At 42.1% G+C, this 25410-nt stretch overlaps 1 protein-coding gene across 2 annotated transcripts in view; it reads left to right on the top strand.

The window, feature by feature from the left end:
- BRCA1 (BRCA1 DNA repair associated) overlaps positions 1–25410 on the top strand; it is a 242308-nt gene that overhangs the window by 64423 nt on the left and 152475 nt on the right. For both annotated transcript variants that reach the window (XM_088480740.1, XM_088480741.1), the window contains exons 7-9: positions 13758–13857; positions 15074–15122; positions 16717–16862. In XM_088480740.1, the coding sequence (XP_088336866.1) occupies positions 13758–13857; positions 15074–15122; positions 16717–16862 (295 nt within the window). The remainder of the gene's footprint in view (positions 1–13757; positions 13858–15073; positions 15123–16716; positions 16863–25410) is intronic.

The raw sequence follows: 25410 nt of genomic DNA, 5'->3' as shown, positions 1-25410 counted from the left end.
CTCATGCATAAACTCCGCACATTACGCACAATTGAGCTGCTAACATGACGCCCAGTAGCGAATGCACAATTAGCATCATGCGATTGCATCTTTCACCATTTCACATATACACATTATGCTTAAGACCCCGAATGAAAATACAGTTTAGTAGCTAAATGCGCACGCATCCGCACCAAGTTAACTAGCGTCTTCATATCAAACCCCGCATACTCACACATTACATATTAACATACAAGGTTCCATAAGCTTTAAGGTATAAGATTTAAGTTGTTCATTTAGTATAAATGCTATGAAATAAAGATTGTTTGATAACTAAGGTTTTATACATGCGAAGTAAGCAGTGTTTGGTTTTGTACTGATGCTTACTCTTTCCACAATATTCAGGTGATATCGGTGGGGAGATCGCATCATGCATTCTCGAGTTATGGCCGCAGAGACTTCAAGCAACAAAATGTATATTATATAAATAACTGTTAGGATGACTGTTAGGGGGGCAGGAGGGCAGAGACCCCCAGTTGTTGGAGGCTGGGTTGAGTCTATTTGAACCAGCCTGTTAACCGCTCTGTAACAGATGGTTCCCCCATGGGAACCAATGGCATAAGCAAGAAACTTCTCTATTGTCCTGTCTATTCTGGGGGGGTATAAACATGTGTGCTCAAACACTGGGTCTTTAGTCTTCTTGCTGAATGCTGATAGACGGAGGTTTTCTTTCTGAATGCCGGGATCTGGTCCAGAGCGCATGCGTATGTATACTGTACTTGGGGTCTGTATAATTCCTTTGCGTCTGTGTATAGATCAATAGCGTGTAACTGACTGTACTTTTTACTTGAATAATACTTTGTGCTTCGGAACCACACGTTCCAAGTCTGGAGTCTTTTATTTACTGTATGACTGCATACGCAAATTGGCGTCCTCCTTAGAGGTTTATAGGTAGGATATTAGAAGGTATCGGCATGGGTATATAGAGGTTCAATTTTAATTTTGTCAGATGGTGGCTCATCGAGTGAAGTCACCTACTCACACGGCTATCGATATTTCAGCAATGGGTGGAGTGGCCACATGCAGGGTTTTCCTGCAACCGCTTTGTGCTGAAAAATCGCTATCCGTTTTCGTGTGAGCAAAGGAAGTTGACTAGAATCCAGGGACAAGAAAGGAAAAAGTTTGTTTTCCTTTGTTGATAGAACCTAACGTTTAAAGGGGTGCGGCAGTATTGAGTACGCGGCTGAGTCGCAGTTTTGCGCACAGTAAAAGACGCACTTTTGCGTACACAGCTAAAAAGTCATTATACGGTTGTGTGGTAGTCGCATTATTTTGTATGTGACTTGTCGCACAATGGTGCCATGGTGTTTAAACAAAGCCGTTGAGGTTTACATTTTTCAATTGTTAGCAATATCTGGGTTAACGTGTATTTTTCTGCGCAGGAAAAAGTGTTTGTGTTGGACAGTTAAAGGTATCGTATGATCCTTAAGGGCTAGGTGCAAGGGTTAGTCTAGCCGCTCGGTAAGCAGCTTACCGTTAAGTACACAGACCAGGTGTATGGTTTGTTATTTTTGTTAGGGACCGGCTCTCATTGTGACTGCAGTGTTCAATAATAAGGTTGGGTTATTTGAGCATTGTAGTTGAGCCGCACTAGGTGTGATTGTGAGCTGAGCGATAATAGGTGAGCGGGGGCATCTAGAATTTCTTCCATAGGTGAGCGGGGGCATCTAGAATTTCTTCCGTAGGTGAGCGGGGGCATCCAGAATTTCTTCCGTAGGTGAGCGGGGGCATCCAGAATTTCTTCCGTAGGTGAGCGGGGGCATCTAGAAATTTCTTCCGTAGGTGAGTGGGGGCATCTAGAAATTTCTTCCGTAGGTGAGCGGGGGCATCTAGAAGTTTCTTCCGTAGGTGAGCGGGGGCATCTAGAAATTTCTTCCGTATGTAAGTGAGAGTATCTAGATTGTCTTTCACCAGTTTAAACCTTTATTGAAAAGCGGAGGATTTTGTCTCAGAATGGGAGCCACGCAAACAGTAGAGATGTTAGACATTGATATGCTGCTAATGGAGGCGCCGATCGGATCGGCCCATCGTATTATGCATACTAAGTACGGTACTTATGCAATAAGGTATTGTGATGTATGGTTTAAAATGACGATGAAGAGTGTTAGACCGTTTCCCAGAATTGGTAGTTTTGATAAGGATGTATTAGATAATGTCCGGAATCACATCAGTTTGATGCGCTCCCGAGAGAGAAAGGTCAAATATTGTGAATGTTTAAAATTGTGGCAGCGTGAAGGGGATGCGTGGCTTAAAAATGTGCAAGCGACACAGACTAGCGTCGCGAGCGCATTGCCAGAAAATACACCCGCGATGCTAAATTGCAATACGGGCGAGCCGCAAAATGGCACGCACGTGCAGCAAGGTAGCGTTGTGGAGAGTATTGCAATCAGTTCACGTTCACCTCCCCCACCTTATGTGGATGGGGGTGCAAGTACAGTTACCAAAAATACCCATAAAAATGTAACAAGCAATTTGTACCCTCTCTTAAGCAACCATAAAGAAAATGTTTATGATGTGGATGATGAGCCTATTGTAATGTCTGCCATTACCCATGCTGTGCAAATGATAGATGCTGCATCACCACAATCACGGGTGGTGCCACCATCTCCATCGGTAACAGCAGGGGAAGTGTTAACACCCTCTGCACCCGTAGAGGAAGTTGTTCATACCATACGTAGCAGCAGCAGATTAAACCCCCAGCCAGGTAACCAGGTCAGAGGTAGCAACGCTACTGGTCTGCATCCCATTCGGACAATAACTGTTCCAAATGGAAATGCAGATGCGAACGGTATAGTGCCCACGAGGGAAGTGGTAATGCATTGTCCTTGGACAAGAGCAGAACTAAATTCCATTATAAATGATTTCCCCGATCCCAAAAAGGAATTAGCCAAATGTCAAAGATTTTTGAGAAATTTGGGTAGTTCACATGAACCCACTAATAAAGATTGACGTGTGGTGTTAAGGGCCTGTCTACCACGCAATACCGACGTGACAAAATTTATCAGGGATTGTGTATTGGATGGTGACGTTCCCTTAACAGACCAAGTAAACCAAGGTAACATTTCCCGCATTGTAACTCATTTGGGTATATATTTTCCAGTAGTAGGTGTTGATACTGGCCTGCAGCTTGGTCGCTACAGCTGAACGCAAACAGTCAGAGATCTGTGGCTTCCCTGCCACTTGCAGGTCTGGACACTGGATTCCTGGCCCCCTCTGGCCTCCAGGAACACTGGGCTCTATAGCTGCCAAATTCTGTCTTATACTGTCTACTCTGGCAGCCTGACTGGTCTGCCTCATCAGGCTGCCACTTTTTTCTTATGTGTGTCTGTGGATCCCTCCAGCAGCCCCACACAGGATTCATGGCTCACTATTGCCATCTATCTTCATATTGCCTCACAACCCCTGGGTTGAGCGATTTGGGACGAGGCATTTTTATGGTGAAGTCCTTCTTCATTTTTCTTTATAAGGGTCTTTCACCACATTCATTAACATCCGGACTCTTCTAGCATCTTGTGGTCTAATCATCAAAGTTCTTGTGTCTCCTTTATTCCTGACCTTATGGAAATGTATATTCCGTAAATTGCCCAGCAGTAGTGCGACAATACTTTCAACTTCCGCAACAATTTTCTCCATTTTAACAGCCTTTTATGCTTTTTTTTTTTTTAATTCCCATTCCTACACTTTTCTTTGAACATCTAGCCTGACATTCTCTATAGTGGACTATGTTGCCATTTCATTGGTCTGTTATTTATTAAAACATATTGATCTTTATTTCAATTCGATTAAAATATTTGACATATAGGGGTCATCACAACTGGCGAAATATTTTATTAAAATGAATTCAGTATTCAGTAATATAGAAAGATGTGCATAAAGTATGAGAGACTGGGGGAATAAATGAGAGAGGACGTAATCATTTGGGTTGATGCCTTGAAAAAGCAGCCAGGCGAAACACGCGTTGGCGTTTCTTTCCACATGCCGACTGACCGCACTTAATTATAATACCAAATATGATGTGATATTACAACTGTGTATATCTGCAGCAGAGTAAGGGGATACTATTTACACAATATTCCCTGATTAAGATAAACGGCAGGGTTATTTATAGAATCTGATTAGCTCTATATTATTACACGGAGCTAGTTAGCCCTTATGCAGTAACAGCTACAATGTGGACAAACTATTACTGTGTATCTGAGTGAAATGTTACGGAAGTAGCTAAAATAGAGATTGCTACTTTCTGAAGAGTTGCATTGTAAGCTCATGATAACGGCAACTGCTACATTTTATCTGCAGTAGACACACAAATCTCTCCCTAATATCATTTATCAAGGATAAATGGGTATAGATCAATAAATCCACTATCCACATGTTATTATAAATAGAATACGGGGAGACTAACATTTATTCTATCATATAGGAATACGGCTATACGCGACCAGCAGCATGTGTGAATTTCTTTCTTTTTTTTTTTTTTTTTTTATTGTACACCAAATTTCATACTTTATGCACATCTTTCTACCTTACTGAATTCATTTTAATAAAATCTTTCGCCAGTTGTGATGACCCCTATATGTCAAATATTTTAATCGAATTGAAATAAAGATCAATATGTTTTAATAAATAACAGACCAATGAAATGGCAACATAGTGCACTACAATAATAGCTCTACTTTTTCTCTCTCTCGTTTTTTGGAACATATATATATAGAGCTTGTGGTAGCACATCAGTAATAAGGACCAAAAACAAACAATTATAGTTTAATATTACGCCCTTTATTTACTGAGTCAATGCCATTTATTATGATATAAACTGTAAAGATTATGAAACTAGGGCGGGATCATAAACTTCTTTCTGCATTCTCTATAGTGGTATTCATCTCTTTTTGGCTGTATTTAAAAATGTCACAAGTTTTCCTCACATCAGATGGTAGGAGGCCTGGACATTCATCCTGTACACTTCTGTTGTCAGAAGCAGACCTTTCCTTAGACCCTTCTGGTTCAGACAAAGAATGGCTTATTCATTGGTGGACCATGTCACAGTCCCGTCGCTGTTGGAACTATACAATGATTTATTACGCCTGAGAAAGAGAAACTGACTACTTTTATCACGGACCGACGCTCTCAAATTATTTCAAGGATAAATAAAAATCCTTTGGTGGTTCAGGGTCAAGAATGTCCTGACAATTGGTCGGGATAACGTTGAATTCTTTAAAAAAAAAAAAAAAAATTGACTTCGGTCTTAAACAAATGTTTCTTCGATTTGCTATTACTGGTTATTGAATTATCGAAGAGGGAAATCAATGGCACCAAAGAAAAAATTAGTGTTTGAAACATCTCCCCTGCCAGTCTTAACATCAGACAAACAATGCGATTGGATTACTAAAATATATAACTAGAACAATATAAAACTGATCCTATCAAGTTTAAAAATTAAAAAAGGTGGATTTAGATTATGAACACCAGCGTTTTTACAGTTGGCTGAAAGGAGCTTATCCTAAGTCTGATAAAAGACCATTATTCAGACGTACACTTTATAGATCGCGCTTTGAAACATCAGACACTGTGGCTACTGAAAGCGAGACTGAGCCACCCAGTAGTCTCAAACGTAGAGGTTGTGGTCAATTACCAGTAGGTAACCGTACCAGGACATGTTTTTTAGACCTTGTCCCAAATGTACCCACAGAGGGCAACAAAATAAGAGGGAGGGGAAAACCACCAAAGAATCGCAGGATCTAGTTTTTAACCTTTCAAACAGGTTGTTTTCTTCCAGTGAGTTATCTTTTCTTGAAAAGGCCTTTCCTTTGTGTTCATTGTTCCATTTAACAACATGCAGTGGAAGTAGGAATCCTACATGTTAATTAGGAGTCTCAAGTTAAAGGAACACTTTACAGATTAACCATCAGCCGTATCTGATTTACTTCCTCAGTTGCTCAAACTCCTGGAGAGATCATAATTTGACCCATTGAGTAACAATGCCTCAATTAAAATTTTCTCCCGACTTCTGGATAAAGCTGTACTGTTGTGTTCCGCCAAGCAGATAAAGGGGGTGCCATCATCATTTTTAATCTGATTACAAAAATGAGATGCGAAAAGCAATTGGGTGATTAGTAATACATACAGAAAGCTACCCAATGACCCCACTATTTCCTTTAAGAGGGAATTGGATAAATTTGATGTCTGAGGCCTGTACAGAGGGTTTGATTTCTGTGTCTATCAAAAAGGCTTTAGAGGTGGATTATCCTGTTAAACCAATACTGTATTTTATCCCCAAAATTCGTAAAGATTCTGTTAGTCCCCCCGGCAGACATATTATTGCAGCGAGGGGGTTATTTATACCATCCAGTACCCATATACTTTGATGCTTTACTCCAGCCTTGTGCACAAGCCAGACACATTAATTTTATTGAGGTTTTCTTACTTGTTTTCCAAAAAAATAAAGGGATACAGAAAGAGAGCTGGAGAAAAAAACAGGTAGGGTTAGAGGGTACATTCAATAGGCACTTCAAAACGGTAATTTAAAACAATAAAAAAAATCAGTATTTAACATACACAATTTGTAGAAAATACTTTTAACCTGTAATAGACAGTTCAAAACAGACAAAAGAAAAAATAGATTATCAGTGTGCATTAACTGGAAGGCATGGGCCCTCCGCTATAAACTAATACCAGCTAAACCACTTTATAATTGGGGAATTGGCAGAAGAAGAATAACTGCAATTTAGAGTCTCCATCAAAAAACTATAATGAAGCTTGGACTTAATCAACAGAAGGGGTGGGGGGTTATCCTGCTTCCAAAACTGAGCAATAGCTGCTCTGGCAGCAATAAGAACAGTGACTAATAAAATATCTATTTTGAACTGGGATATTATCATGGAATATATGTAAAAGAGCAGTAGACGGGGATAGGGTACAGCCGTAGGCCGGTAACCTTCAGGATTAAATCCTAACCAAAGGGGGCGTATATGTGGGCATTGCCAAAAAACATGTAGAAGCTCTCCAACTTGGCCACATGCACGCCAACACAATTTAGATTGAGAAGGCCATATATTGTGCAATCTGTCAGGAGTCCAGTAAATATGGTAGAACAGTTTCATATACATTTCAATATGTGAAATACATCTAGACATTTTAAAAACAGAAAAAAATTGTTGGGACCATACATACGAGTTTAAACCTATATTAAGATGATCCCATTTCCAAATGGGTTGTGACTTACCCGGTTCTCCTGACGACAATATAAGAGAGTACCAAAAAGATATTCCCCCTTTGCGAGATGCCGAAGATATATGGGAGAGAACATGGGGGGAATAGTACCAGTCGAGTCTACCAGGGTAGGAAAAGATTGAATCCAGTGTCTGATTTGAAGAAATTTATAGAAATCTCTGGAGGGAATGGAAAAACTAGCTTGAAGTTGGGTGAAAGAGATGAGAGTATTATTTATAAATAAGTCATGAAGGGAGCGGATGCCGTTGGAATACCAAGGAAACATTTCTAAGTTCGGAATTAAACATGACAGACCCCGGTTAGAGACACACACCTTTTTGAAGGCTACCAATAGTTTGCTCAAATCATTGAAGACATTAACTGATTTGTCTGAAGAATGTATTCTATGTTCAGTAGATGTGTGCTCCCTGTACACCGGCATCCCAAATTCAGCTGGAATGCAGGCGACTAGGATCCTTATCACCATTAATCCTCTCTGAGGGTCCCTGTGTCGATTTGTTTATGGAGTTACTGCAATTTAATTTTGACTTGCAACTACTTCCTGTATGGTGGCGAGTTTTACTTGCAAACCTCTGGCGTTGCGATGGGCTCCAATGTGACCCCATCGTACGCCAATGCGTACATGTGTATATTATTGAACAGGAAGTGTTTTTTTTTTTTTTCAGACTCTGAAGTAGCTAGAAATATCATTGCATTCTATCAGTATATTGATGATATATTTATCGTTTGGGCAAGGTCTTCAAAGGCGTTTGCTGACGTCATTGACCATTATAGCAACTTGCACAATCCAGTTAAGTTTACATACACCGTGGAACCGGTGAGTGTAAATTTCCTTGACGTGACTTTAACCAAAACTGAAGGGCGATTGGTACCATCTCTATATGTGAAATCCACCGATAGAAATAATCTTCTATTGGCTAGCAGCGCACATCCTGCCGCTTTAAAGATATGCCCTTCCTTTTTCCCAATTTTTGAGAGCATTAAGGATAGCCAGAAATCGAGAAGAAGGCATCAAACAACTAGACACTATGTATGCTAAATTGGCACAGTGGGGCTACAGTAGGATATTGTTAGATTGTGCCAAACGCAAGACATTAGGTATACCAGAGGGTGAGTTATTGACTGACAAAAAATTACAGGATAGCCATACAAATATCAATAACAGGCACATGAGCAGCACCATCAACAGACAGGATAGAGCATTATGGCCCATGATCACGTCTGATAAAGATTTAAAATCTCTACATGCAGCATTCTCATGACCTGCTATCGTTGAGGTAAGAACCTCAAAGATTATTTGGTGCGCAATGATATTTCCCAGTTGGGAAAGTCCTCTAAAACACATTGTTTTGGGGACTCCCAAAAAGTGTTCAAATTGCACTACATGCAGATTTTTACAATAGGGCCCTTTATTTTTTTTTTCACCGATACACTGTGGAGAAATTTCACATCAGACCTCATTTGACTTAATTCGTTCAAATGAACAACCAGTGGCGAGACACTTTGCAGTAGTCAAGCACAACCTAGCATCTCTCAGGTATAGAGTTATTGACCATATTCCCCTTTTAACTAGAGGAGGTAATCGATCTTGTAGACTTTTACAGTGTGAGACACAATGGATAATCAAATTAGACACACTTTCCTCTCAAGCTCTGAATGAAACATTGGGACTTCAATGTTTCATTTAATTGTCTAGAGCAGTACATTCTGTTCCTATATATATTTGTATTCATTATTCGTGTTTGAGCTAGTATGGTAAGGATTTGGATGTAGCTGTAACGTTATTGTTCTCTAATTATTACTGTGATTATGCCATGTTAATACAGTATATTGTGATCAGGCCCCATTTATTGGTGCTACAGATGACGTATTTTAGGCCAGTTTGTTTGTGTTTTCATGCTCTTTACGTAAATGTACGAGTATATGATTTACTAGTATATGTATTGTCTAATATTTATATTTCACGGTACTATGGGCACTCCTCTGTATCTAAGATGTATTTAATATGTTTCAATTTTACCATGTGTTATGGTAACAGCTTAATGTCACTTCTCCTGTGTCTGCCTCCGGGCATTGTAAGTGAGCAGTAGCGTCCAGCGTGATTGTGAGTCTTTTGTGTTTATATGTAGGATAAGTGATGTTTTATGTTATACTTGGCTTGAAAAAAAGTGCTATTAAAAGCACTGAAATGTTGCATATACAAGCGGCGTGTTGATGTTTATTTCACCCGTCCGGAGTGCCGCCTATTTTATTATATACGACAGCGGACCCTAACCTTTGGGCCATCTGTGAAAGGCACCTGGCACAGTATTGAGCTTTATCGGGAGAGTACCGGATTGTGGATTTACAGCTCATGCCCCAACTCCCACAGCGTTGGCAGGGAATAGGACAGTGTACGGGGTATGTAGAACAGGACAGGAGGAAATGGGAACAGAGAGCTGCTGAGGGGGTGGGGGCGGCTGAGGTGACCCAGCAGATGCCCATCGTGGCTCTGTCCTGACCACTCTGTTGCAGCTTTGATGTACATTGAGGAGATGGGACAGCCTCACACAACTATTATAGACTGTATGTGTATTTGTGTATGTGTGTGTATATATGTGTGTTTTTTTATTTATTATAGAAAAGATCTACCACACAACATGATGTGCAGTCACAAGGGCACTCACCAGATTTAGTTGATAAATATCATTATTGTTTATTTTTCATCTATGAGCAATTCAGACAAATCCAGGTTGCATTTGACAAAAAGCAGACGTTTCGGTTTAACAATACACATTTTTCAGGGCTTCCAAACCATATTCAGTATATCACAAAATTCATTATAGATCCAACAAAAATTCATAGCAACTACTCTGCAGCAACCCTCATTGGTGAGGGTTGCTGCACAGTGTAGTTGCTATGAATTTTGAAATTCAAAGATGGCAGCCGCGAGCCAAACACTGCTCGTGACGTCATTGCCCCGCCTCCTCGGCTGGCTTAAATACAGCCAGCGCGAGGCGCTGTCCACTCAGTCGTCGGCCGGGAGGCAGCAGAGAAGAGCTGCGAAGACGGAAGGAGCCGCAGAAGCCCTGGATGGGCGGCGGCCGGGAAAAAGAGCTTAATGACCGCCGCCTTCCAGGTGAAGACACCGTAGAAGTCCTGGGGGAGCCGCAGCCATGAAAAAGAGCTTAAAGGCTGCTGCACCCCTGGTGAAGGTGCTGCTAAATAAATAAAATACTTTTTAAAAAACGGTGTCTGTTTTATTTGAATATTTCTTTTGCAGGTGTACTATAGGTACAAGCAGGCCCTTAGTGCCCCGCCTGCTGGGACCTGTAGTACTACTGCAAAAGACCATATTTATATTTTCATATGCACCACACAACACAATGAACCCGGCACCCACCACCTAGAGGTACTGGGGATAGCCCCGGGCTATCTGCCTGGAGTGCCCTTGACAGGGGGGACCCCTTTATTGAGGGGGTCCCCAGCTCCCCAGAGATCTGGTTCTCAAAAGCCTGGTGCTGGTTGTGCTTCATATGTGGGACCCCAATGTCATTTGTCCCCTGTAATTAGCACAACCAGCACTGGCTTTCCAAAGCCTGGTGCTGGTTGTTGTTTTTGGGGAGGGGGCCACGCCATTTTTTATTTATTTATTTTTTTAATTAAAAACAAGCACAGACTGGTCTCACTGACCTTTTTTTATTTTACTCTTAATTTTTAACATAGATGCGTAGTTGGATCTCAGTGCTGCTTACGTGCACCTGTGACTTATTGATTTTATTTTTTCAGGTGCATGCGCACTACCGGTGAGCCCTCTGTTGCCCGCTGATACCCCCTTTGCACTGCACCTCTGCCATTGCTCTACACCACCGCCGCTACCCCACACGCCTACAAGCCTGCCCCTGCAGCCGTCTCGCAGTCTGCACCTCCCAAACCACCACCTGTGTGCTGGCTCCTCTTCCACCTGCATTAGTGTACCATTTTGTTGCCCTTGTCCCCTGCAGGTGGCCCGGTTTACTCATCCAAACCCTGATGGTTAATACATTTTAAAAATGCTATGAAATTCCATAGACCAAAAAAACTTATGGTTTGTGTGTATTCCAATGAGCACACAATTCTGTGAGTTAGCAGCTCCACCATTTTGTGAGTGACAGCAATCTCACTTTGTGAGAGTGCTGAATCTGCAGTTAACCACATGGTGTCATGGCATACCATATCTGTATTACGCAAGGAAAAAGTCCATTAAGGCGTCAGTCTTAATGATCGTAATTTAATTGCTTTTTGGAGTTTGAGTGGCGCTAATTCAATAGGTTTTGTGAATTTTCAGATCATGTCTAAGCAGCCTTAATGGGACATGTGAAACGAAGGTTTTTTGTCTATGGAATATATATATTCTATAAAACACAAACTTGGGGTCCGGCACTCCTGTGACTGATACATGATTAGCTTGCTGCGGTGCCCTCTTAGGATGTGAGCCCCCCATCCAAATACATGAAAGCATCTGACATCCTAAGAGGGCACCGCAGCAAGCTAATCACGTATCAGTCACAGGAGTGCCGGACCCCAAGTTCGATAGATAGATAGATAGGATAGATAGAAATCTATCCTATGTATTAGTTTGTTCACCACTCCTATTATGTTTTAAATAGACCTACGTGCCTTTGGACAGGCATCAATATAATATACATGAAGTGCCTGATTGGCAAATCACAACACTGCACTGCAGGATTTTGTAAGTAGTGCCGTGTTCAGGGCCGGCTCTAGGGGTGTTCGACCAGTGCGGTCGCACAAGGGCGCCACCCCTAGAGGGCGGCACCCTTCCCCAGCATCCCGATTTCAGCGGGACAGTACTGTCCCGCCGCCGCGGGTGGTCTAATTGGCAGGTTGGGGACCCCCACCGCCGCAGCTGTGCGGCGGTGCCGGACTCCCGGAGTGTGAATGGATGCCGCGCGGATGCACGGCATCCATTCACTGACGGAAGAGGGCTGGGGGAAGCCCAGCCAGTGACGGATTGCTGGGCTTTACCCCCAGCCTGACGTTATTTGGAGGCATGCCATGCGGGAACGCCTCCAAATAACATCACATAGGGGGTGTGGCTTATGGTAATTAGGCTACACCCCCAAATTCGGTTGCGCACGGCAAAGCCGCGCTCAATGAGAGGGCGCCATTTGATGGGCCGGCACAGGGTGCTCTGACCCCTGGAGCCGGCCCTGGCCATGTTGGATATTTGTTCTTTTAGGTTGGGGCTTCCATGGCTTGGACTTCTTTTTCCAGCACATTCAACAGATGCACGATCAGATTGAGATCTGGAGAATTTGGAGGCCAAGTCAACACCTCAAGCTTTTTGACATGTTTCTCAAACTATTCCTAAACAATTTTTGCAGTGTGGCAGGTAAGTATACACACTTATTGACTTGTCCTGATGTCACAGCTGGGCGAGCATTTGAATTTGCCTGCCCAGCTGTGACATCCGTCCCTGTAGCAAGTGTACAGGAAGTCAGCACCATCGGTTGCGCTGCACAGGCAACGCAATATGTCTGAACGACTTTGTACAGACATCGGAGGTACACACCCACCGATGCGCTTGCAATATATATCTGCCTTTTAACTGAATGGATGATATATCACCCAGTGTCTACCCAGCGTTATGCACCCCTGTAACAGCTGCACATTTTGTAATATAGATTTGATTTTCACACACAAAAAAAGTACAGTAAACGATAATGTACCATATTACAACAACAAAAATACACAATCCATTACTCCAAAAAATCTTCCAACTGCTGCACATTTAGCAGACAGTCTGCACCTCTGGGTCGGCCTTGATTGCTGCTGCTGGTCAGTAGTTGGTATAGACATGGTGAAAGTGTACAAAGAGGAACTCCATAACCATAGCTATGACAGAACTCCAATAAACCTTTGCATATACAAATTGCCAAAAATACTTTTTTTTTTTTTCCTGAATTAAATCTTGTAAACATACCTTTTCCTGTTATAAATTAGGTCTTTACTGTATTTGACACCTAATTTGTAAATGCAGTCATCCTGTATGGTGAGAGTTTCCCCTGCAGCCTATGTCTGTAATACCCCTTTCACACAGAAAACGAAATTACCGGGTAAAGCACTTTCACCCGGTTATTTGCTGATCATCACGGGTCATTTTTCTGTGTGAAAGGGTCAACCCTGGTCGTAATTCCCGTGACTTTGACCGTGCTTTTTACCACGGTCAGAGACCCGGTTGACCCTTTCACACAGAACAAAATACCCATGTTGATCAGCAAATTACCTGGTAAGTGCTTTTACCCGGTAATTTCGTTTTCTGTGTGAAAGGGGGGGGGGGTCAGGCTAGAACTGGCAAAAACACCAGTCACTCAAATGCTGGGTAAAAGCCTGGATTTAAAAAAAAATAAATAAATCCTGTGCGAAGGTGTATTTTAATGTGGTGGATTGTTTTCTGGTTTGGTTTATTTTGCTGGAGTTGTGCTTCCTGTGTAACTCTTGTTTGTTATCAGGACACAGTCACTGATGCAGCGCTCGCTAGGGATACAGGAACACAGAGCAGGCGACCTAAACGTCAGAAAAAAGAGCTCAAACAACTTATTGCAGACTTTGGTAAGCTGCTAGTCAACTCATTGGATTGCTCTCAGGAGGTGGTTATGTAGAAGGATGTTTTATACTGTATTTTTGAGTAATATGAAAGGAGGTGTACTTATTGCAATATGAAAAACGTACAGCTGAAATTGAATGGGGTTAAGACACTTGAGGGAGGGCTGAAAAATGTACAGTATAACGCACTGATTTTTAAAATTTTCTGAATTGGCGAATCAGGGTTTTGAACTTAAAATCTTACTTGATGAGCACTGAAAAAAGACTTGTGTAATATATTGGTAAAAATGGCAAGTTAAGGCTGTTTCTCTGATTAATGCACATTGCTGATAAGTCTTCTTTCAGTGAACTGTGTTATAAGGGCAGATTGGTTTCTTTGTCGCCTTTGCCGCATATAGGCTTATTCTACCATTGGGCTCCTGGTGGGAGAATAGATGTTGCATTTGGTCACATGCATGTGTGGTGATACATATATATATAAGCTTTAATTCAGGTGTAAAATGTCTGCACATAGCTGTGGCTTGCTTTCAATATGACAATAGATTAGCTGTGTACAATTGTATTCAATGCATAAATTTGAACTTAGCTGCTGCTGTATCCAAAGACATTGGAAATAGAGTCCTACCTGTGCAATAGGTTTCTCTAAAGGTACACTTCTGCTTTACCTATAAAGGTGCGTACACACATCGATTTTTTTGAACGATTTAACTATAACGCCGTCCATCTTTTTAAGCTGAACGATAATCGTTCATGCGCATTCACGTTTGTAGTTAATAGTCCATTCCAACTGTCCAACAAACTATTTTCATTCAGAAGATCGTTTATGTTGTGCAGAATGAACGATTTCCATTCACTGTATACATGATTTAAAAAATCGTTCATTGTTCATCGTTTTTGAAAATCGTTCATTATTTTAGTAACCAACCATTTTTAGTGAATGATTGTCGTTTCAGAAATGAGAATGATTCTTGGGATAGAAATGGATGTTCTGTAAAGTTAATAAACTTTCAAATGCACATGTAAATCCTACACAAGTCTCTTTATTTAGGAATATATAGTAACTGACTAGCACTTGTTATGTTAATGTTATCTCAACAGTTGTAGAAATGGTTCGGATCACAGTATTTTATTGCACGTACATTTGCATTTCAACGCCATGACATAAATAATGTATATTTGGTTTTAGCCAAAACCTTAACTACTGCTTTTGATTTTGTTTTAGTATCTGACTCCTCCGAAGATGATTTATTCAAGAAAGCAGGCAGCTTGGGGTAAGCAGAGGCTAGAACTTCTGAATACTAAAACTGAAGAATAGGTTTAATAATAAGGCTACTGCTGCTGTATTTGCCATTATTAGCACATGTTGTAATCTGTCGTTTGTTATCCAGAAGGTCCAGCTACTATTTTTTAATAAACTTTTGTTGGTGACCTTTTTGCCATTTATTTTGTCCCCTCATCTTCAGCATTCAATGTAAACTTCGGCCCACGCCTTCAAAGTCATCTTCGAATCTACTGTAAAACTTGCATAGGTTTTACTGCTCTTCTCAGTTCTGCCTCAGTGCTTTGGGGGATTGTGTTTCCCTGTGCTATTATGAACTCCATAAACTTGGTTTTAGTATGCTAAGGTCCTTCAGGAGTCATGAGTTTTTATCATGTACTTTAAATCACACCTCCAGCAGCCCTGTCCTGCCTTTTATAAACCTGGAAAAAGTTTCAAATGTTCTGCGCTAACTGTGTCTACTCTGAACTAAGCGATTTTCAGGACATCAACTAATAAAGAATGGCAAACAATGTGACCAGAGAATGAAGACCATACAACCTGCTGTAAAATGTATTTGATGTCATATATACTGTATATATTTTTGAATTAAAAGTTTTTGTTTTCTTGTGTTCCCTGTGTGACGCACGGGATATTTGTATACATTCAGGTATGTGAACAGTTTACTAAACCACAATTTTAATTTACATTTTTTTTTTTTCTGGTGTCCAAGTTTTAAATACTTTGTTGGTTGAAAATATACACACAGAAAAAATATCACTACAGTAAATAGTTCCTTCTGGAACTGGAAAACTCTGCATACACACTAGACGATAAAAGTGAATGATAACACTATTGTTCATATTGTCTAGTGTGTATGGTCTGAACGACCAACGATGCTCGCTCCTGCGGGTAGTTAATGATATCCCCAGTCGGCTGTACAGGCAGCTCAATCTGGGGATACCGTTAACGATGCCATGCTGCCGAATAGGCCCCCCTTCCCCCGCCATCGTTTGTTGTTGCCGGCATCGGCAAGTGTCTATGCACTTGCCGATGCCGGAACCCCCACTGGGTCCATCGCTGACGAGTTTTACACACACATTCTAGTGTGTACGAGCCTTGAGTCTGCGTCGCACAGAGAATCGCCCTTTAGTTGTTTTAACTTTTACATTAAAATGATGGCTGTATGTAGGCCTAAGACTAACGGCATATATATGAATTCCATATTTAAGTATATAAGCCAGACGTTCACAAACGCGGTCCTCAAGGCTCCCCAACAGTTCAGGTTTTAGAGATCTCTATGGTTGAGCACAGGTGGATAAATGAAATTGACTGAGGTACTAATTAAGTCACCTGTGCTCAACTATGGATATCTATAAAACCTGAACTGTTGGGGAGCCTTGAGGACCGCATTTGGGAACCTCTGATATATGCTGACCCACTCAAGATACATGGGGCTTTTTGACATAAAATGGTAATTATCTGTAAAGAGATGACAGTGATAATTTATAGTTGTAGACATAAAACTGTTGTCTATTTGCCTGACTCTATTTACAGCTTCCTAGTAATTAATAAACTAAATGCCTTCATCTGTTTCTTTGTAAAAGTGATGATGATGGACCTGATCTGGGATGCAAGTCCAAAGTAGCTACTGAGTCTGAAAATGGCGGAAAGGACATCCTGAATATTTGCAATGCAAATGATCAGATTTCTTTGAAATCGGAAGTAGAAGATGTGGTTGCATCAGATCTAGGTATGTTGGAATGTTGTCCTTTGTCAACGGTTTAAAAACAATGTACAGAAAAGGTATTAATACGGTTTCTTTCAACATAAAGAAGATCTATCATTGCTTTGTTGTGTTGTGTGCAAAGCTAATAGTTATTTTGAGAATGGGTTAGGATAAGTGTCATAAAATGGTATCTGATCTGTAACGCCATTTTTTTTTTTTTTTTTTTAATTGTTATTTTTCCTTACAATAAATTGCCTAGATTTAGTTCTATATGTCAGGCTGCAGGGCCTACAGATATTGCCCTTACATTTTTCACCAAAATGCTGATTATATTTTTGCCTTATTAAGTACTTGGGTATGTCAATGGTAAGTTACCCAAAAGTTTATCCAGTTATAGTTTGTGTAGAATAAACTGTTTCAGTAGTTTTTCATGTCTAATTTTTTTTCTGAATCTCTAAATATAAAATAAAGTCCCCTTAGAGGTCTGCCTGTACTTTCAGCTAATCTCTTGAACAACTGGACAGATTTTGAGGTTTTCACTATTCTATGCAGCATTGGTCGAGGAAGATTTAGGTGTGTAAACCATTCATCTGTGACAAAAGGGAGGCGAGCAGTGACTATTTTAGTGAAGCAAAGCTACAGAATTTTTTTTTTTTTTTTGCACCAAACTGCTGTACAGGAGCTTGCTAGGGTGCTGAATCAGCAAAAAAAAATAGTTAGAGCCAATCAGAGATGGCAATGTGCCCTGTTGCTTAGCAGCAACCTAGAAAAAGGGTAGGTGGTCGGGGACTGAGCTGGGTCACGGCTGAGGCAGACAGAGTGAGAGACAGCCCCAACTAACCCATGAAAATGCTCTGATGTAGACACCGTAGCCAGGAATAACCCAGGGGAGGCATAGCTATCAGGAATAATAATTAAAAAAAAAACATCCAAACACCATAAAATGATTTCCATTTGATGGTGGTAAACATCAGACCACCACCATCAAATAGTAAAAACACTTCTATCAGAACAAAAACATTGATGGTTAGTAACCATTGGATTCTGATGTCCATTCCTACGCTGAACCTGTGGCCACCACTCCTCCACCGGTAAGTACTACCTCTCCATTGTTATGTTCCCGCTTAGCCACACGCCCTCGGTGAAGAAAAGGCACCTCCCATGGAAGTAGCGCTGTTCCCGCACGCTAGGAAGCTCAGTAATAGATTGAACAGGCGGGTAGATAAGTGATCTGTTACATTTAGAAGAAACTGCTATATTTAAAGTTAAACATAAATTATTAGACTAAAAACTAACTTAAATATTGGATATAGCCCCAAAATATATATTTAAATGGACTACCAACATTTAAAATAAGATTGTTGGTATGATCCCTAGGTCATAACACCTGCAGCCATTAAAAATAATTCAGAAAATTGTTACATAACCTCTTCATCCATTCACCTCTTTCATTTCATTTCAAAGAACATATGGAGGAAGCCTATACAGCTCCTTGATCTTTAATAAATAAGTCTAAATGGGGCATTTTACTTAGACTGAGCACAACAGTGTTCTACAGAGGTTGTTGTGCTGCTAACTGTAGACAGGAATATTGACTTGGAGAATATCAGACTTGTCCTACTTTTCAGACTCCTAATTTGTGCCAGGTCCTATTATATTGGGGACTTCAGCCAAGCATGGACTGGGTCACTGATGACAGCTAATAGTCTGTCTAAATCTGGAAGCGTAAAAGAATAATCATATACCCCATAAAATGTAGTGATTCTGAAGCAAAGACCAGTCACTGTGTGCACCGATATTTCAAGGTATTGATGCTGCAAAATGCAGTCATTGCAATTGCCATAGCTACCTAGCATAATGATTCCATGGCAACCAGTGAGGCCAACCACCCAGTGTGTCAGATGCCCCTGCAACGTAAGCAGTGCAGCGATGAAGAAACAAAACACTCAGTGGGACTAGGGTCTTATTTTTATAATTACAAAAAGTTTTCTTTGGATATTTTTTACTTTTTGTCACACTTGCATTGGGTAATGTATCAAACAGATCTATTCAAATTGTATGCCGCTTTCCCTCTGCCCACCCTAGCTGGAGCCACATGTGTTATTCAGCTGTTTTCTCCTAAGTCTGCCTGTCCTGTAATTCAACAAACTAGCAAACTGTAGGAGCTTCGGCTGGGAAAGGGTGGTCCTGTGCAACATAAGGTTATGGTGCAGCTTTGAATTATAAGTACGGTAGTTTTTATTATCATTAAATAGCATTGATTTGTGTTTTTCACATGAGGCTTATGCTGTTTGAGAAGTTAAATAAAACTGTACTTTGCTGTGAACTCTGTTTCCCATTTTTTAAAGTGCCTGCATTTTGTCTTAACGTGATGTCAATGCCATAATTATGTTTTCATACATAATGAAACATCACAATATTAGAAACATTCTTAACAAGGATGTCAGTTTTATTGTGGATTCCAGCAAAAATTAAATATCACTTGCTCTTTCCCCTGCTGATTTATTGTGTCTCCGAATGCTTCATGGGGATTAGAGCACTATAAGATATGATTGCCTCTACATAATTCAGTCTGCAGGCTCACGCTTTTCACTAAAGCAAATTTTTAACGGAGTGTTGCCATTATCCTTTTTTTTTCTTTTTCTTACATTACACAATTTTTCACAGCATTTTAATTAAAGAATGGTTTGAAAAATAGTTAAGGGACACATTAAAGTTGCTGTTTTGTGACTTATGCAGAAAACAGTTTGCTAAATTTACTTTTGTTTTACATAGTTATTTTAGCGTAATTTAGTATGCTTTTTAAGAGCTTAATTTTATATAACTTGTCTTTTAGAACATTGTGTGTGGAATTCAATTAGCCCCGTTAATCTAACTGGTGTGAAAAAGGCTAGTAGCCTCAGACTTGAACGCCTGGGGTATTCAATTAGAGCCCTTTTTTTTCGCTCGTTTTATTACCCTGGTAACAGCCGTTATCACTATAGAATCCATTATAAATTCCCAGACCTATGTGAACAGGTTATTTATCGAGTATTTCTTTTTCGCATCTAATCAGACCCTCCATAAAATCCCCTGCTAACTGCAGTCTGCTGGCTACCTTCTTGGCTACTTGAATAGTCCCGGGGGTTCAATTAGCCTGCTGTAAATTAGCGCAGCTAATTGAATATCCCTCTCTGGGTGCAATACTTATGACTGTTGGTTGTCAGTGTATGTGTACAATAAAGTGAATTAGCACTCCTGAGATATGCAATACACATTTATTGCATACATCAGCAGTGCCATTGTCTTTTCCATCTGCCAATATTCTCCTACCATCCTGACCAGAGATGTTGTCAACTGGAGCTCCCACCATTTTTGCATGTTCATGAGTGTATGTATTGTGATAAAAGCACTGGTAAAGTTCTACATGGGAGAGATTTGTCCCCGATTTCTGACCTATATGTATTAAAACCCCAGGAAAATGTCTGATTGCAAAACAAAGACAAAACAATAGACGTTCAGGTTTTAACTAGCCAGTTTAAAGTTCCTAGGGCCATGGATTGAGAGTGAGGGCGGACTCCATTCATTAGGCCCATTTTGGGTTTTCAGTCTGAGAACAAGCTAATTAGTACTTGCACCTGTAAGAGGTCGATAAAGGTGTTTCAGGGGTTTTATTCACTCTGTCACTATCTGAGGAAACAGGCAGAAGACTTGTTAAGAGGCACTGTGATTTACTGACTCAGGGCCTGATTCAGACCCGCTCGCGAGCGCTATGTGCTTGCAAGCTGGTCGATGGCCGCGCAGTGCGCACGCGAACCCCGGAGTGAGCGAGAAATCACTCGCTCTGGGACTCGCAACAAAACGGGGCGGCTGTCAATGTTGATCGACAGCTCGCCCCGTTTTGTAGGCGGGGAGGGGTGGGTGGCTGGCCAAACGGAGGCATTCCCGAAGGAACGCCTGCCGTTTGAGGGCGGCCCTACTGATCTCACTTGTGATGTCAGTAGTTGAGCTTCCTGCTCTATTAGAGCAGGAAGCTCACTGGGGCTTGCGGGAACGAGACCCTACCACACGGGTCTCGTTGCGACCATCACCTGGCCGCTTGCAAAAGCTGTGGGTGGTCACCCACAGCTTAGCGAGCGGCCAGGAGGCCGGCTCAAAAAAAAACGCGCTGATTCAGAGCGAGCGCTCTGAAAGAGCGTCCGACTCTGAATCAGGGCCTGAGTACTGTACATACAACTGTTTGTGGTAGGGGCATTAGGTTCTACCACTCATGAGAGAGGGAACCTGTGTTTGTTTAGTTCATTTTTTTTTTTTTACGGCAACTTGAAGTCTCGTGAGTGCACCCCTAATTTGAGGAACTAAAATAAATATATACACACACACACAAAACTTTTTTGCATATGAAATTGGTGTGCTGGTCTGCCAGTTTTTCTGTTTCTCTTTAGCTATATATGTATCGATCTCCAAGCACCCTAATAGCTACAATGGAGTTTGAGTGTGCAGTACTTGCAGGACTATATGCCACCTTTGCATTAAGACGGTTCATGAAATTTTATCCCTGCTGGATATTCCACGGTCAACTGTAAGTGATATTATTAGAAAGTGGAAGTGTTTAGGAACAACAGCAACTCAGCCACAAAGCGGAAGACCTCATAAAATCACAAAGCGGGGTCAACGACTGCTAAGGCGCATGGTGCACAAAAGTCACCAACGTTCTGCTACTGATTCCATAGCTGAAGAGTTCCAAACATCCACTGGCATTAATGTAACCACAAAAACTGTGCGGCGGGAGCTTAATGGAATGGGTTTCCATGGCTGAGCAGCTGCATGCAAACCTCACATCACTAAGTCCAATGCCAAGCGTCGGATGGAGTATATTGAGGACAGACCTCACTGCCCTCACCAAGGCAGGAACATCCACCAGGGATTGGTAATTATCGTTCAACTGGCCTGACTCAGAAACCTGAGACTCCTCTTCTGATGAATCAACCGGTCTGACTCCGGAGGAGACACATGACTACTCTTATGCCCTCTTTTCGTAGGCACCTGTGGAGAGGACCAAACCCCTTGACTGGAGCCACCCACCCCAGGCCAACCAACATTCATAGGGGGTATCGCCATAGGGAGAGCCCGCTGTGGGAATCCCATAGCCTGAGTCTGGCCCTCTGCGACCTTGTTTATTAGGAACGACAGTACCTCTGGAGTGACAGCCACCCAATAAGGTTCTGTAGCCAATACAGGATTTGCAGTAGTAACAGACCCACCAGGCACCTGCGTACTGCAATTTATACAGAACCCTTCCACATTCACATCCTGTTCTGATAAGCCTGTAGCACATGACTTACAAACACCAGTCCTGAAGAACTTAAGGCCTGATTCTGAGACTGACGCTCTGAACGAGCGCTCGCTCTGAACGAGTGCTCGCTCTGAATCAGGGCGTTTTTTTTGTTTTTTTTTCGGCCTCCTGGCCGCTTTCATAGCTGTGGGTGACCACCCACAGCTATTGCGAGCTGCCAGGTTGATGATCGTCATGGTCAAGACCATTGCGACCACCGGGCTTGTGACGAGACCCTTGTGGCAGGGTCTCGTGGCCGCAAACCCCAGAGAGCTTCTGGCTCTAATAGAGCCGGAAGCTCTCCCACTGACGACACAGGTGGTCAGTGGGGCCGCCCACAAACGGCAGCTGTCAATCACCATCGACTCGCCCCCTTTGGTGCGAGGCCCGGAGCGATGGAGCACCCGTCGCTAGCCGGGTCTCGCGCATAACGGAGCCGGCTCCGTCCTACGCATGCCCAGTGGGCAAACATTGACCCGGTTGCGAGCGCTCAGTGCTTGCGCCTGGGTCTGAATCAGGCCCTTAGTTCTTTATCAACTGACATAATTGAAAGAACCCTACCTTCAAAAGGACAAGTGGAAGCACAGGAATAGTATTACCTGACCATTTGTGAAACATAGGAAGTGTAGATACAGCAGTGTGCATTGTGAAAACCAATACATGTGTCATCCTCAAAACTTTTGGCTGTGTGTGAGACATAGATATATATATATATATAGTATATGTGTCCGCACAGCACAAATAAGTAGCCGGGGTGCTAACCACAATGTGGTGTAAACTAATTCACATCCAATATATAGTTCCTCAAATTAGGAGTGCACTCACCAGACTTCAAGTTGAAGAACTAAAAAAACCAAAAAACTAGTCTGTTGCCGGGGATGGGTTGGTCAGTGTCTTGCCACTTGTAGTACAGCGTACCCGGTTGTCAATAGACACAGCATAGGGGAGATTGTCGCTACCCCGGCCGCTCCTCCCCCCAGACGCTAACTTCAAGCTAAAGGATTTAAGCATCTGGTATAAATGACGACCTCGTGCATGGGAAGCGCACAGTTGAGTGTTTACTTAGCGGCTGCAGCAGAGTTCTCAGAGGTTTGGGTCATTCTCTCTGTATACCTCTCCCTTGGGTTTGGTATATAGCATACTCTATATCCTACCTTCCCCTGCCGGGGGTTGATTTAAATGATTGAGTACACATTGCGGACGCAGTTGCGCGTCTTTATGTATGGAATGTGACTGTGTGCCAGCTGCTGTATCTGCACTGCCTATGTTTCACAAACGGTCAGGTAATACTATTCCTGTGTTTACCCTTGTCCTTTTTGAAGGTAGGGTGCGTCACTGATAGTAAAAAGTCACATTAATTTGTATTGCATTGTCCTTTCAATATGTCAGTTGATTAAGAACGAAGTTCTTCAGTACTGGTGTTTTGTAAGTCCTGTGCTACAGGCTTCTCAGAACAGGATGTGAATCTGGAAGGGTTCTGTAAAAATTGCAGTAAACAGGTGCCTGGTGGGTCTGTTACTACTGCGAATCCTGTATCTGCTACAGAACCTTCTTGGGTGGCTGTCACTCCAGAGGTACTGTCGTTCCTAATAAACAAGGTCAAATAGGGGCGGACTCCAGCTATGGAGTTACCTCTGGCTATGGTATACCCCCTATGAATGTTACAGAAAAATATATAACAAAAAACTTGCGCTCCAAATTCACTGGTGCTGCACTGACGGCGAGGATGGTCACCAACAACCTCTAAATCAATCACAGTCAAAAATACAGTACTTACAGTCAGTTGCGCACCTCTAGTATACAGAGAACCGAATTCCAATGCCTTTTCGGTTTTGCTAGTAGAACCGTTATCTAAAAAAATACTTCTACGGTATTTCCAATATAGTCCACCTTCTTAAAATCGAACCATTTCTTCAACAGGGTATAAACATATTCTTGTCACCTTAAGAGCCGGTTTTCCAAGTTTCCTCCATGCTGTGCCACACTGCACTTTAATCTGTCAGTAACATCACAGTTCCTTTCCTCTCCTAGAATGATTTCTTGCTTGCATGGTTTTCTGGGGCTTCACATTAACTTGTGACAGCAGTGTTCTTTTTAAACTCCGACAACCACGCGTTCCTCCTTTGAGTGAAGTGCTCCGAGAAGATGGCTTGGTGCCTTCCTGGAAGTTCAATTGAACACCCACTTACATATGTAGAAAGGGAAAGGCGGCACTCACAGGTCTGATGAAATGAAAGAATCAAACTTGACAACTGTGTCTGCCTTGTTCAACGTTTCAGTCTCACATGACTTTTAAAGTGCAGTGTGGCACAGCATGGAGGAAACTTGGAAAACCGGCTCTTAAGGTGACAAGAATATGTTTATACCCTGTTGAAGAAATGGTTCGATTTTAAGAAGGTGGACTATATTGGAAATACCGTAGAAGTATTTTTTTAGATAACGGTTCTACTAGCAAAACCGAAAAGGCATTGGAATTCGGTCCCCTATGAATGTTGTTTGGCCTGGGGTGGGTGGCTCCAGTCAAGGGGTTTGGTCCTCTCCACAGGGACCTAGGAAAAGAGGGCATAAGAGTCGTCCTATATCCCCTCCAGAGTCAGACTGGTTGATTCATCAGAAGAGGAGTCTCAGGTTTCTGAGTCAGGCTCGTTGAACGATAATTACCAATCCCTGGTGGATGTTCCTGCCTTGGTGAGGGCAGTGAGGTCTGTCCTCAATATACAGGAGGAAGAGGTCCTACCAGCATCTAAAGAGGTTGTCAGCTTTGACAGTGTGGTTGCAGTGGAAAATTGCTTCTCTGCCGGATGTCAGTACATTCATGCAGGGGGTTCCTGCGACTGCAACTTCGTCTTCTCCCACCGGTATCACCGTGGGATTTGGCTCTGGTACTCAGGGTGCTTCAGACACATCCCTTTGAACCTTTGGATTAAGTGGAGTTGAGATGGCTGATGGCGAAAACATTGTTTCTCCTGGCCATCTCGTCAGCTCGGAGGGTGTCTGATCTGGCAGCTTTGTCATGTCGCTCCCCGAATAGAGCTGTCCTCCGTACCAGGGCAGGTTATCTCCCAAAGGTGGTTTCCCATTTCCATATTAATGAGAAATTTGTGGTTCTGGCCTTCCAGACTTCAGGCCTGTTTACAGGTGAAGCTGTACTTTATGTGGTTCGAGCTCTCAAGATCTATGTGGACCGAACGAAGGCCGTCAGGAGAACAGACTCATTGTTTGTGTTATATGGATTCCACAAGAGGCTGGCCAGCCAAC

Source organism: Taudactylus pleione, unplaced genomic scaffold, assembly GCF_031769625.1.
Source record: "Taudactylus pleione unplaced genomic scaffold, aTauple2 ptg000256l, whole genome shotgun sequence".
NCBI lineage: Eukaryota > Metazoa > Chordata > Amphibia > Anura > Myobatrachidae > Taudactylus > Taudactylus pleione.
Note: the sequence above shows the minus strand (reverse complement) of the source record. Positions and strands in the feature narration are given on the sequence as shown.